A 14099-nucleotide genomic window follows, 5' to 3' on the forward strand; every position below is an offset into this window, starting at 1 on the left:
CCTCCAAGATCGTCTGAGACCAGCCACCCAGACAGCTGCTGGAACAATTGGTTTGCACAACCAAACAATTTCTGCACAAACTGTCAGAAACCGTCTCAGGGACGCTCAACTGCATGCCCGTCGTCCTCATCGGGGTCTTGACCTGACTCCAGCTCGTCGCCGTAACAGACTTGTGTGGGCAAATGCTCACATCCGATGGCGTCTGGCACGTTGGAGAGGTGTGCGCTTCACGGATGAATCATGGTTCACATTGTTCAGGGCAGATGGCAGCTGAGAATGTCCCAGTTCTTGCATGGCCAGCATACTCACCGGACATGTCACCCATTGAGCATGTTCGGGATGTGCTTGACCGGCGTATACGACAGCGTGTACCAGTTCCCACGAATATCCAACAACCTCGCACAGCCATTGAAGTGGAGTGGACCAACATTCCACAGGCCACAATTGACAATCTGATAGACTCCATGCGACGATGTGTTGCACTGCATGAGGCAAATGGTGGTCACACCAGATACTGACCGGTTCTGGGTCCCCAGACCCCCAATAGCGCAAGAAACTGCACATTCCAGGGTGGCCTTTTGTTGTGGGCAGTCTGAGGTACACCTGTGCACTACTCATGATGTCAGATCAGCATCCTGATGTGGCACACCTGTGAGGTGGGATGGATTATCTCAATATGGCAGATGTGCCCACTACCACACATTTGGACTGATTTGTGACCACTGTTTGGGAGGGATGGTTATATTGTGTATCTGGAATGAATTTTAGGTCTCTACGTCCATCCCATGGGGAATGGGAGCAGTAACAAAGGTGTTGCGTTTATATTTTTGTTGAGTGTATATAGATATAGAGATATGTCTGCCAGTACAGAGGCCAGGAAACAGTCATTTCTTTACTGTGGCAACAACACTTACGAAATATACAGACTGTCGATATTTGTCCAACACAGCAAGTATAAAACTTAGCTGTAGCTGCTGGAAGTATCTGAAAATGACACCACGCTGCTTAACTCAACAAACATGAAGCAATCATAATATATCCCCATTCTGTTAACAGATTTTCTTTAGTTAGTTTTTTTTTTGGTGTTGGTGGAATTTTCCTTTAATAAGCAAATGCTTATGGGTAGTCTCTGAGCTGACAGCATTAGGTCATTTAAAAACATTACACCCACTCTAGTAGTATTGGTATGGACTGACCTTGCAGGAAATCAGAGTCACTGGATGCAACTTCAGTTTTGTATGTTTAGTATTTCTGGAACTATCATCCCTAACACCCTGTTCTGTATTTAACTTGACAAGTATTTGTTCATGTTTAGTGTTAAAAAGAGTTTTTGTGTCACTTAACTGTGGTGGAGAGAGTCAGTGTGTGTGTATCAGGAAGACACGCATCAGACTGTCTTAGCTGTGAGAAAACCTGACCCGTGTGATGTTTTCAGATGTTCCTGTTGTGCTCTTGTTGGATTGAAGTGGATGCAAACATGGATTATTGATAATGAAAAGTATCAATATTTCAAATTAAAATTCCATGCTGCAATAAATTATTTTTTTAACAGTGAACTGGAACAGTGTGCGGTGTTTTGGGGAACTGGAAAAGAATATGCTGTTCTTTTAATCTAAAACAATATATATGGTTACACTGGTTCTACCAGAAAGTATTTCCTCTTCCTTTGTCTTCTTTAATAAAAAGTATTTAATTAAATGTACATTATACTGGCTAAGTATAAAAATTGATGGTATGTCTGTTTCCCAGAAGTGATGCTGGAATTTCCACTTGTAAGTGGTTGCATAGTAGATTATAACGCCCACTCCAAACACAAATATGCAGATTAAACTACAATTAAACTGTGTGATGTTTATGCTAATAGCTAGCAAGCTAAGAGTGCAACAAATCTATGTCACGTTGTTTGCAGGTATGTGTGCGCAAAACCTCAGTATAAGGGAAAGGCCTTGCTGATGGATTTATGGGTTCACTGCAGTTTTGATTCATACTGAATAAAACATCTTCTACTAATAAAGATGGCGCCTGTTAAGACTGCAGACAGGAGGAAAAACCAGGCTAACAGTTTAACAATGACATGTCATTAGTCGGTTTGTTAGCCAAATGTTAGCTTTTCTTGAAACAAAATGACATTTGCGTTAACTTTTCTTACAGGCAACACAATTTGGCCATTTAAAGCTAGCATTCTGCTTGAGAAGGCTGATGGCTGATTGACTTAAAAATATGACGTAGCACTCATTTCAACACGATAATTCAATGTATTCTTTTTTGTCCAGTCTTAGGCTTCAGCAGCCCCATTCATTATGGGTTGTCTTGCAGGTCCCTCCTGAAAGCTGATGTCTAAAGTGTGACAGTTCTTAAGCATTTAGAAGTTCTTTGACTCTACAGTCACATAAGGGGAAACTGGTTAGAGACCACAGCACAACCAGAATTTTTTTTAGCAAACATGTGCAATGGGCGATGAACTACACAGACTGAGTCAGACTCAACGTGAGACCATGACTGTTTGCAGACAGGTTGCCTCTCGCCAGCGACCCGTGCCGTCGTCTTGTGATTGCGTTGAGAATTCAATCCAGTCATTGGGAATCTTCCTCCTACTCACAATTGACGGATTTAAACATTAAATACATTTAAACTAAATATTTTAAGAAGAAGACGCTACAGACAGCAACACTGAGGGTTTACATGATTTTATTTACACTTAAACAGTCCTGTAGATCTGGTCGCTGTACAGAACGTCAGAACTTCACCACTTCTAAAAGGACCTTTGCACATGTGTGAATACACGGTTATAAAATGTGATTTATACAAAGGGCAATTCAAATGTACATGGCCCAGAATCTGCAAAATCATTTATTTTTACAGTACTATTGTTTTTTAAACACAACAGAAATCCACAAATGAATCACAGCCTTTCTAAGCTGATGTGTCATCTCCCAAATCAAAATTCACCAGTTAAAGAGATTTCCACACCTAAAGGTTTGGGTTTTTTTTTCAGGGACAAAGACGTGCAACTTGTTAAAATTTTCCAGTTTTGCTTAGCCATGCCACAAATCAAAGACTTGGCTGATATTCATAGGACCTTGGTGATTTCAGAGTCAGGGGTCCTCCTTCAACCACTCTGCCTTTCAAAGCTGGATTAATATCCTCACTAAGGCAGTAACAAATATAAGCGACAGAGGCAATGCACTCCAGGGTCCGTTTGATTTTCTCCAACATAACATCATACGGTCTCTAGAACTTAAATAACCCCATAAGGGTTTTAAAAAATTAAAATATGAACTTTATATTCAAATTAAAAGTGAAGTAGGCTCTTTGCAAAGTTGAACTCTGTTATCTTTACACCTGTCCAAAAGTTAAATCTTTAGTAAATTCAATGGTGGATACAGACCTCAGGGTGTAAACATCTCCAGGTATCAAGCTTTTCATAAATCCCACTTTTTATAATAAAGTCCTCTTTTACTGTTTGTTTATGCTAGCTGAAATAAGAATTCTTAATTTAGCTTTAGTCTGATACAACACTAATAAAACTGGCTGGATGTTGCCAGAGTGAAAAATTTAAACCTTTTTTCCACATATGTTCCCAAAAGATTCTGGCATCCTGGCTGCTCGGTGGCAGGTGACAACCTGCATCCATAGACAAGCAAAGAAGAGACAACACAAAACACAGGAGCCACCTTGAGGTCCAAGACATTAAAATGATTTGGATTATTGTATTAAACCGATATGGAAGCAGAAGGCAATGAGATTAAAGTCATTTGATTCAGCCACAGGCTTAACTGGCTGCATGTGCAATAAACACTCAGATATGCTGTTATTAAATGACAGGTGGGACTTTACAGTTTGTACCATAAACACAAAGCTCTTTTATTAACCTCCGCTAAGACTCATTGATATCTTTATAGTTGGATAATTGTTACCAACAAATCAAAACTTCACTTTGGTTTTCCCTCCAGATAAAGTGATTTAGGTCACATAGATCAATTGATATTGTATGTTGTAAGGGTGATTGTTCACGCTATTTATCCCACACTCCACCCACAATCCTTGACAGCACCGCACTGCTAGTTAACAGCACCGGGTTCCTGGGCTTACAGATACCACCTTCCTCATCAAAAGGTAGACAGCAGCGCTTGCGCTTCCTGAAGCGGTCAAGAAGAGCAATCAGACTCCCTTCTGCCCTCAACACTTCCCACAGAAGCACTACAGAGAGCAACATCTCAGAGCAAACTTCAGAGAATGGTGAAGACACCAGGTCAGGTCGCCAGGTCTCCTCTCTCACCCCCACAGGACCACACACCAAATCCTGCCTGCACAGAGCTGCCGACACGCAAACCGTTTACCATCCTGCCCTCTAAAAAACGCTATCGCAGCATTAGAGTCCTGAACTCTCTTTAAATACACACTATCACACACCAATCCAAGAACTGTTGTATATGCAAACTCTCACACAAAATGTCTCTGTAACTGCTGCTAATTTGTGCAATATTTTCAGTGTCTGCATAACATGAGCACCTATGTTTTTAATATTCATCAGTACAAAGATTCACATATAGTGCCTAAGTTTCTGCTGTGCAATATTTGTAGATTTTGATCTTAGCTGGGTATTCATGTATAATTACTATGACTATAGTGCATGGTGTTCTAGGAGAAACACAGTTTTGTCCCACTATGCAGTCCTTGTGTGGCCAGCATGACAAATAAAGTTTACTTTGACTTTAAATTTCAGTCTGCTGTTATCATCACGAATTAAAGAAATAACTGTGAATAACAAAAAAACTGCATAAAAGGTTCAGTATTATTATTGTTGTTATTATTATTGTTATTATTATTGTTATTATGGCTGACTGTGTATATGTTTGCCATTTAAAATATTTAATTTGAACTAATTCATGCTGTGAACTCTTACAACCCCAAATTCATCTCTCGATTCGGGTTAGACCACGAAAATGAATGTAAACAAATGCGACGCAATCATGTGTAACTCATACCAGTGGCGGATGTGTTGGCTATTATTTTTACAGCCTTTGAACATCAAGTCAAGTTTCAAAGTAAAAAAACAATGGTTTGGTGACATGTTATCTTTTTTTGTGGTTGAGGTGAAGGTGGAGGTGTTACACATGCCTCACTGCTCCATCTATCATAGATTGTCTGCCATCCCTGTTAACCGCTCTGATTGAGCTTTAATGCTGATTGGCTGCAGAAGACTCACCTGTCCGCAATCTGCCCTCTTCCTCACCGCTATGTGGCTTCCTATAGGGCCGGTAACACCTCTGTAACACTGACAACAAACACCCCGCTGAAGAAGACTAAAAGTGGTACTTTTCATGGGGATGAATAGCTTAAAGCTCAGAAATCGTTTTTTGTAAACAAACCCCAAACATACCATTTTCTCTGACAAGTGAAAAAAAATACACTTGATCTGGTAATAAGGACATATGCTCTTCAGTACAAGAAAAGATTAACGTGATCAGCATTCATCGCTCCCTGAGAGGATCAGGGTCATAACATTCACTGATTTAAAGTAATGAACATGATTGTTTTTTTACAATGAAATGTGCTGTTTAATCTGAACTGATTTATGATAGGGTCTTTTACTCTGTCACTGTGACGTGTTTCTGCTGTTTATTTTTATGAAAAAACTATTTTGTAACTCTGATGTTTATGGCTTAAACAGTGAAAAACAAATGCTTTGTAAATGCAGGATCATGCTTTTCCCCTGTGTTTCAGAGAAGGGAAGGTAGACCATTTTTCCCAGCTTGGTCTTTAGTCATAAATACAGGACACTTTATATCAGATTCATTTGATTTTGTTTGCCTCACTCGCCTCTCAGGGCTTCTGTAAACCACCGTGTTGGCTTTACGTTCCTTCACTTTTCGCTGACAACTAGAAAGCCTGTAGATATATGCAATCTGTCTTCAAAATTGATGCAGATCTAATTAAAAAAGTTCCATCTCATAAAGCATAGAAAGCTCACTGAAAACACACACCAAACATGTACTGCATCTTTTCCACACTGAGCGAAAACATTTTTCCTGGTTTAAAACTGCAAGACGAGAAGACGGCCAGCGACCACAGGTCAAAGTCAAACACTGCACATAACAAAAGGACGGTACAATACATAAGCTGACTTTGTATAAATAAAGTTCCAGTTAAAATATTGCTAATATTAGTCTTCATATGATGAAATGATATACAATAAGAATGGTACATTAAAAAAATCCTTTCCTGTTTTGTATTTACAGGATATCTGCATCACTGTCACTCATTCCCAATGTAAGCTGTTGCGGCTCACTCGACACTGCATGGAGAGGAGTTTATGAACGCTGCGTGTAGTGTTTCTGTCCTCATAGATAGAAGTCTCTAAAACTTCAGGCTACATAATGCTGTCCACAGTCACCTGTACCCCTATGAGCGCTTACAGAGTTCCCCCAAACATTCCCGTAGTGCACATTCGTGGTCTTCCAACTGGTTTCCTGAGCTAGTCTTAAAGCAACAATGAGGATAATGAGAGTTAATCATGGTGTGTTTAGGTGACTCTTTACAAGTAAGGCTCTCCAAAAGTCCTGCGACACTCCATGACACCTGTGCTCGGAGGACGGTCACAGTTGTGGGTCAGCTTCACCAGGTTGGGTGTAAGGCGATCGTACGCCAACTTGTACTCACGGTCGAAGGCGTCTGTGGGAAGAGGAGAGATCGGCAGCCAAATAACATGTGGGTGGAGATTTTTTCTTAAAACATTTAAACATGTCAATCAGTTCATTAAGGCTACATGTAACTGCACTCATTTACACTTTTATCTCTTTGAGGACACAATGAGGACTGGCTGAGCAAAACGGAGCCGATATTGGACTTGGAAACAAAACTCAAAAAAATCTTTAAAGTTCTAAAAATCTAATAAATAGCTCGCTAATACAATTGCTGTGAAGAGCAGTGATGCTGCATATACAGTTAGGTTCATTTATAGCTTATTAATACTTCCCCCAAAGTTCAGGTTTAAATTAATTCATGCTGTTTTATGAATTTTACAATAGAGTTAATCAAATGAATTATTGACACACACACATATATACGTATGTTATGTAAGAAACACTCTTTTAAAACATACACATCCAAGACATAAACTTAATACTCACCAATATCAATGTTATCTTTTCCCAGAGCCACCAAGGACAGGAAGAGGATGTCCCTGTACAAACTCCTGAGGAAGAAAGGCGAGGTCACATGCGATCAGTATAAATGGCAGATGAGTGAGTGCTTTAAACGTGTATATTTGAATCATTTTTTCCTAAACCCAAACTGGTAGGTCTTTCTTCCATAAACACAATAATTAGATGAACAGACACGCCGATCATAATGAGCAGAAGCACAAGGCAAACTTTGCTGCCTTCATGCAAACATTCAAGCAGGTATTAAACAGTCCCTTTTCCCTCTCAGGTCCTGTTACTGCAAGTACAATAATTGGAAACTGTGTAAATTGACTGCTCGTTTGTGGTTGTCGGGGTTAAGTGAATGAAAATAAGAACAATAATCAAATCAACTCTCCAAATAACACTCCCTGATGAGCACAGTGCATCTCTCTGCGAGCATGTTTCAGTGTGTCACATTTCCGGACTCTGTGACATACACTTCCCACTAACCCAACGGCACTGACTAGAGGACTGAATTTATATCAATCCACAGCTGAAAATATTACCAAACAAAACTGCACGGCCTGTGTATTTTACACATAATAAATGCCTTATTACTGCATTTGTGGCCAATTTATATTACAATATAACTGGAAAAGCCTTCAAATATGAATTGTCCTTATACGTGACTGAACAGTTGGTGCTGACCTTTGCCTTTTGACCCCGAGCGTCTGCCCCAGCAGCTGCAGCAGCTGAGCCATCGGGCGGCTGACGTCGTTCCTCTGGATGCTCTTCACCATACTGTGCAGCAGCTCCTCACTGAACGGCTTTTCTTCCTCTGGGACTGGCCGAGACACAGGGTAACCAACATCTGGAACACAAGCACACACGCACACAATTCATCATGATTTTGCATCAGACATGTGAAAATAATTTCAATAATAGATCATCTGTGAAGAGTGGGCACTCTCTCTGATGAGAAGCACTTGGGGCTGGGTATCTGGAAGGCATAAAGTGGTACTACACTTGCAGGTGTTGAATAAGTAAATCTAGTACAATAATATTATAATGAAAAACATGGGTTAAAAAGTGGATGCACAGTACATAATGAATGTAACCCGGCAATATACAAATTAACAACTGAATACTTTACTTGTCATATACATTAAAATAAAAATAATGTTATCTGTAGCTTTTAAGATTTAAATTTAAGAGTAATTATTTGTTACACGTTACGTGGTTCCTTGTAATTACAGTCATTACAATCTGTTCTGCCAAACAGTACAGTTTCCTCTCAAAGCTTAACTAATTCACTTCAGAAACTCTGCTAGAAAACTACGACTCAACATCCTGTCATGAAGAATTGTTGCATTTGTTGCTTTATACTTGACCAGTGTAGTTATCTTCTTTCTCTCTTCAGGTAAGTTCAAATTAAATTATAGTTAAAATTATATATTATACATTATATTATAATTAGCTTATTATAACAGCATTGTGAGAGTACATACATGTGGTAAAAATGTCCTTACAGCAGAGCCCTGACTGCACATGTGCACGTCTCCCCTATTCTGCTGTCTAGTCTCATATTTGTGCCTCCGCTGTGCTGCATAAATAAAACTGAAAATAGCCCCCGAAATATACTTCAAACAGTTACCATAAGATTACATTACATGCAATACAACTGTTCACTGATATTTCTCATTTATTCTCAGCACAGAACTGCATTATTACTGCTCCTACCTACATACTGCTTCACTTTTTAATATAAAAAGATGGAAGTTTTATGTACACATATCCAGGAACACATATTACATTCATATTTTGCCTTTAGTTTCATATAAGTATTTAATTACTATTGATATAGTAAATGATATAGTAATGTTGTAAGATGGGCAGATACCCTCAGGGATAAATACATATTATCAGACATTTTCATGCATGCACAAAAAAATTACTACTACTATACTCAAATATTAGCATAAAATATATTTTTGTTTATGAAATTGTTAGAAGTTACATAACATACTAATTTCCTAGGATACTAGGGCCATAAAACACTGTCATGTCTATATTTACAGTTTAAAGACCCACCAGTACTGCAACCTGAAGCTCTGTACTAACTTCCTGTTAGTACATATAACATAGTATGATTTATATAAAACTATTTCTGAAGGTTAAAAGTTGCAATATATTTAGAAGCTAACTTCTAATAAATAAGAATGTCAAACTTTACACAGATTGCCTGTTAAACTACAAACAGTAACAGTGTTCAGGAGTGGCAGCGGTCGGTGTTCAGTACCCAGCCCTTTAAGCACCACACGTTGCTGAATGTCCTCATTACAAGTGGACAAACACAGCGGACAGTCACCACAGATGCAAACCCACGTTCAAATACAGAGCAGGGCTGTATTTGAGGCAAACATGTCAAAACCACCTCAGAGTCAAAGTCTCAGTAAGATTTTACACCGCACAAACACTTTCATTCCAACACTGGGAAACCAGCCGCTGACTTTCCACAGACAACACTGCAGTGCAACAAGCAAAGGACACAGAACAGAGGGAAACAGCCAGAGCAGAGGACAGCACACAAACAACAGGACTCATCTGAGGCCGTCTGCAGCAGAGGTGAACACTCACTCTCTAACAACAGAGTACAATTAAGTCCTGCAAGACAGAGAGCAGACACAGCCTGTTAGCACACAGATCGGCCACTGCGCCTCCTCCTCCGTTAAACAGTCAGTTACTGCAGACATGTTAGCACCAGGCTGTGGTATTCGCCCTCACAAATCCAGCTGTTCCCAGGACTAAAAAAAAAGAAGACCCCCCCCCCAAAAAAAAACAAAAAACCCTGCAACTTCAGACTCATTTAAACGACCGGGCTTTTTTTGAAATTCTAATTCTCATTTTAATCCTGAATATCTTTTCTTTAGTTTAACTCACTCTTGTGATTGGAACTTGGAACATAACAAGTTTCAATCCTGAGAAATGCTGAAAAACAAAATAGTAATCGATGAGCATTTCCATCCTTTATCTGTTAGTAAGGACAAACTGGATTACTTATTTTTAAGCATTTTTAAGCATACTGTATAAAGCATTTTAGTGAAAGCTTCTGTAATTTTTCAGCCACACATTTCATAAATAATCTTATTATGTTTTACTTCGTGCTACTTAGAACTCTGTGTTACAGCCCTGGCCATAATTTGGATCACAGTGGCTGGATTTAGTTCTGTGTGTTCTGTTAAGAGTCTCTGGAGGTCATTCCTGATTGGAGAGCTGGCAGCTGCTGATTGGTCCCAGGGTCAAGTGGCTGTTTTAAAAACCCTCTAAAGCAGTTGTCCTGACAGCAGCCCCGTCCTTTGTGTGGCCTTTGTATGAAGACTGATAAACAATACTACTTCTTCCTAACTTTGCTACCTAGTGTGGATTTAGGGGTGTTTAATTGTGATGGATCTTTGGGAGAGCAAATGACAGTTACATTTTCTTGTCTTTTGATTGTCACCAGTCAGGCTTTCATTCAAGTTTAGCCCAGAAAACTTCCAGAAACCTCAAAAGAAAATATAATTAGAAAAAAATGTGCATCTACTACTACTACTATGTGAATATTAGAAGTCGGTGGAACTAATTCAACTTTACTGAAATTATTAAAACACAGCAGAATATATTCAGTTTGTAACTGTAATTAAAAAAGTTTGAGGCGAGCCCATGTTTGGATTTTCTTTTGTTTCCCACTTTTTTGTTAAAATATGGACAAAATTAGGCAGATGGAAATGTACTTACTAATATTATAGATGAGTGGTCTCACCTTTAAAAACAATATTATTGTTCAGCATATATACACAGGAGGCTTTCTGATCAAACTGCTTCTAGAATATATATACAGTTATTATTTAACATTGTTGAACATCTGTACTAACATTAAAACGAAGTGAGGCAAAAAAAGCTTATGCATAGATATGTTTTATGCATATATGCAGGCATATACTCACCCTAACACACATAAATGTGTTAAAAGGGTTTTTATTGAATTTCATAAAAAACGTTAATTAACTTACCTAACACACACAAAAAAATCTCTCTCTGTTTTTGGTTGAGAGCTGCTGAAAGAACCTCCATCTATACGCAGGTTTTACAATATTCTCTTCTTTTTTGTATTTTCATTTTGGACAGACGGTTACAGGACCTGAGCAAATTTCTCCAATATCTGAGGAAATAGAAAACATGTCCAAGCAGTGCAACTCACTGTATGTGTTCCAGAGGATGTACAGAGGCTGGATGGGGTCCTGGTGCAGCTTGAGGTTGTCCCACAGGATCTGGATCAACACATGTTTACTGTCCTCAGACATCCAGTGGTGAGGGATCTGAGAAGAAACAGTGTGAGTCAGACGTGCCAATGCTGAAAAATGCTGTGAAACAAAAAAATATTCCTTTCTTTTTTCTTCCATTATCACAAGCCATTGGATCTTTTGTGTGTGTGTGTGTGTGCGTGTGTGTGCGTGTGTGTGTGCGTGTGCGTGCGTGCGCGTGCGTGCGTGTGCGCATGTCCGACCTGGGAGTCTCTGTTGCAGTGCTCAGAGGTGAGGATGAGACCTGGCAGGTTGCTGGGTAGGTCCAGCCGTCTGAAGTACCAGACCAGGTTCCAGTAGATGATGGGGTGATGGTCCACCATGTCAGCCTCTGTGATCACTGAGTCGCCCTCGTTCTCCAGCAGACTCTCGAGCTCCTTCCACAGCACCAGTGGGCTCAGGTAGGGAACCGTCACAGGCTCTGGGTTGTGAAGCCGCCACTCCATACTCAGTGGGTCCTGAGTGTCACAAAAAGAGAACTGCTTAGGTTCACAGCCAGCTTGTGCTCTAGAGCCACGATCTGGCCTGGGAATTCCTCTGTGTGGGCTGCAACCCAGCCCCAGATAAGCAGACGAAAGTGAATGGATGGATCGATGGATGACAAATGGTAATGGCCTGCATTTGTATAGCGCTTTTCTAGTCCATAGGACCCCAAAGCGCTTTACACTACATTCAGTCATTCACCCATTCACACACACATTCACACACTGGCAATGGCAAGCTACATTGTAGCCACAGCTGCCCTGGGGCGCACTGACAGAGGCGAGGCTGCCGGACACAGGCGCCACCAGGCCCTCTGACCACCACCAGTAGGCAAACATGGGGTTAGTATCTTGCCCAAGGATATTTGACATGCAGCCAGGATGCAGCCTGGGATCGAACCACCGACCTTCTGATTAGTGGCTGACCTGCTCTGCCACCTGAGCTACAGCCAAATGACTTATTTATATATGCAGGAGATGTGAGTGATTAACATTGTTATGGTTAAATATTAATGAAGACAGGTTTGAAGTTATCCAACACAAAGGGATATGCAGCAACAGGTTTTTGTTTTGGTTTGCATTATTTTCAGAACTGGACGTTTTAAAACCTCTGTCTCTCCTTTCATTGTGTATTTTGTTCCCAGAGTAAACTACTAGAGGTACCGAACATGAACACTTAAGTTCACGGATTCAAGACATGCCGTACACACAACAGTCCAGCCTTACCGTGGCTTCGTTCAGACAACTGGGCAGGCTGCCTGATGTTGGCAAACAGCAGTTGTGTCGGGTCGTTTCATCCAGAGGACCAAAGGCGCTGACACTACGGGCTATAGGAGCTCCAGAGGATAGCGCCCCCTGCCGGCGTTCTACGGGTATATTGATGCCTTGATCCCTGGTTGACCGAGACCTGCAAAGATACAGCAAAGACAATTTGGCCCTTTTTCCCATAGACAATACTGACTATTTGAACATAGGGTCAATGATTAGGTATAGTGTTACTTTTCTATAAACAGCAACACTGATTTCTTTAGATCACATTAAGAAATTTCACTCTGCCTTCGAATTACAAACTGTATATTTTACAGGAGAGTGTCAGGGCAGCAACCTGAAGCAAACAGTGACTCAAAGCACAGCAGGAATGAAAACCAGAGTGGCTGGAAGAGAAAATTCAGGTTTTAAATGGCCAAGTGTGAATACTAACTTTAACCAACTTGAAATCCTGTGGCATCACCTGACTGATAAACTGAAACAGGAGCAATAGTTCAAAATCCCTTCTCATCCTGCAGCTAAAGGATGTTTTCACATGTTCAATTATTTGCCCACTGTGTACTGAGCTGTGTTTAATAAAGACCAGACAAATTTTCATGGTATTAATTTATTCAACTTGTACTAGTCTACACTTGGATGCAGATCAGGGAACATAATTCAAAAGCAATTAATGCCACAATTGTGGTAAATACACATCTGTTTGCTTGCTCTATGTCAAGTATTTTAGCGATATATCTGTTTCTGTTCATCCCTATTGCTCACACATTTCATAATCTCAAGTTTCCCCCCAAATACCTCACAAAATTGCACCTGCACACACACACACTCACACAGGCACACACACACTGAGCTTTGTTAGGACAGGTGATGCAGATTCACTGCTCTTTTACAATGCAGATGTGGAGTGTGTGGATGCAGCTACAGTAGCTTTTCAGTTCAATAGCATTGTGTAACCAGACAAGCTGCATGAAGATGAGCAGAGGTCCACAAATAAATTAAAAAAAATAAAATCATACAGCACATCTAAAACTAAACTACAGGAAGAACAAAATTTTTAATGATGATGATGATGATCGCACTGTATTTCAGATCTCAGGCCATAATAACATTGTAACAGTTGTACAAGACACGAGGTAAAAGATACGGAAGCACAGACAACAAACAAACAGAACAAAAAGAAGTCCTTTTAATCTGAAGGTGTCTCAACAGTGCAGTACTTATTTTAATTTATTTTTTCATATTTTAGACAAAGCACCATCTTTTCATGTTTTCATGCATTGCTTGTTAACAAATATTGTGAAAGATTTTAAAAACATTTGTATGATTATTTGTCTCACTAACATGTTTTGATACTAAATTTAAATCAGAAATGAGCAAAA

General features: G+C 39.9%; 1 protein-coding gene and 1 long non-coding RNA gene across 9 annotated transcripts in view; one reads left to right on the forward strand and one right to left on the reverse strand.

Moving 5' to 3' along the window:
* Positions 1 to 2671: 2671 nt before the first annotated feature.
* LOC113012359 (C-myc promoter-binding protein-like) overlaps positions 2672 to 14099 on the reverse strand; it is an 86055-nt gene continuing 74627 nt past the window's right edge. For 5 of the 7 annotated variants that reach the window (XM_026153266.2, XM_026153187.2, XM_080302676.1 and 2 more), the window contains 6 exons: positions 12679 to 12859; positions 11674 to 11928; positions 11368 to 11485; positions 7836 to 7998; positions 7134 to 7198; positions 2672 to 6675 (listed from right to left, as the gene is read on the reverse strand). In XM_026153266.2, the coding sequence (XP_026009051.1) occupies positions 6539 to 6675; positions 7134 to 7198; positions 7836 to 7998; positions 11368 to 11485; positions 11674 to 11928; positions 12679 to 12859 (919 nt within the window). In that variant the 3' untranslated portion in view covers positions 2672 to 6538. The other 2 variants (XM_080302616.1, XM_080302714.1) reach the window with 2 other exon arrangements.
* Positions 6572 to 13315, forward strand: LOC145429408 (uncharacterized). Of its 2 annotated transcripts, XR_013909649.1 has the most exons (6): positions 6572 to 6711; positions 7159 to 7247; positions 7856 to 7987; positions 9647 to 9752; positions 11295 to 11871; positions 12597 to 13315. It is a non-coding gene; the product is annotated as an uncharacterized LOC145429408 (long non-coding RNA). The 2 variants fall into 2 exon arrangements; XR_013909654.1 differs by lacking the exon at positions 9647 to 9752.

This window comes from Astatotilapia calliptera, chromosome 1 (genome assembly GCF_964374335.1).
Source record: "Astatotilapia calliptera chromosome 1, fAstCal68.1, whole genome shotgun sequence".
In the NCBI taxonomy this organism is placed as follows: Eukaryota; Metazoa; Chordata; class Actinopteri; order Cichliformes; family Cichlidae; genus Astatotilapia; species Astatotilapia calliptera.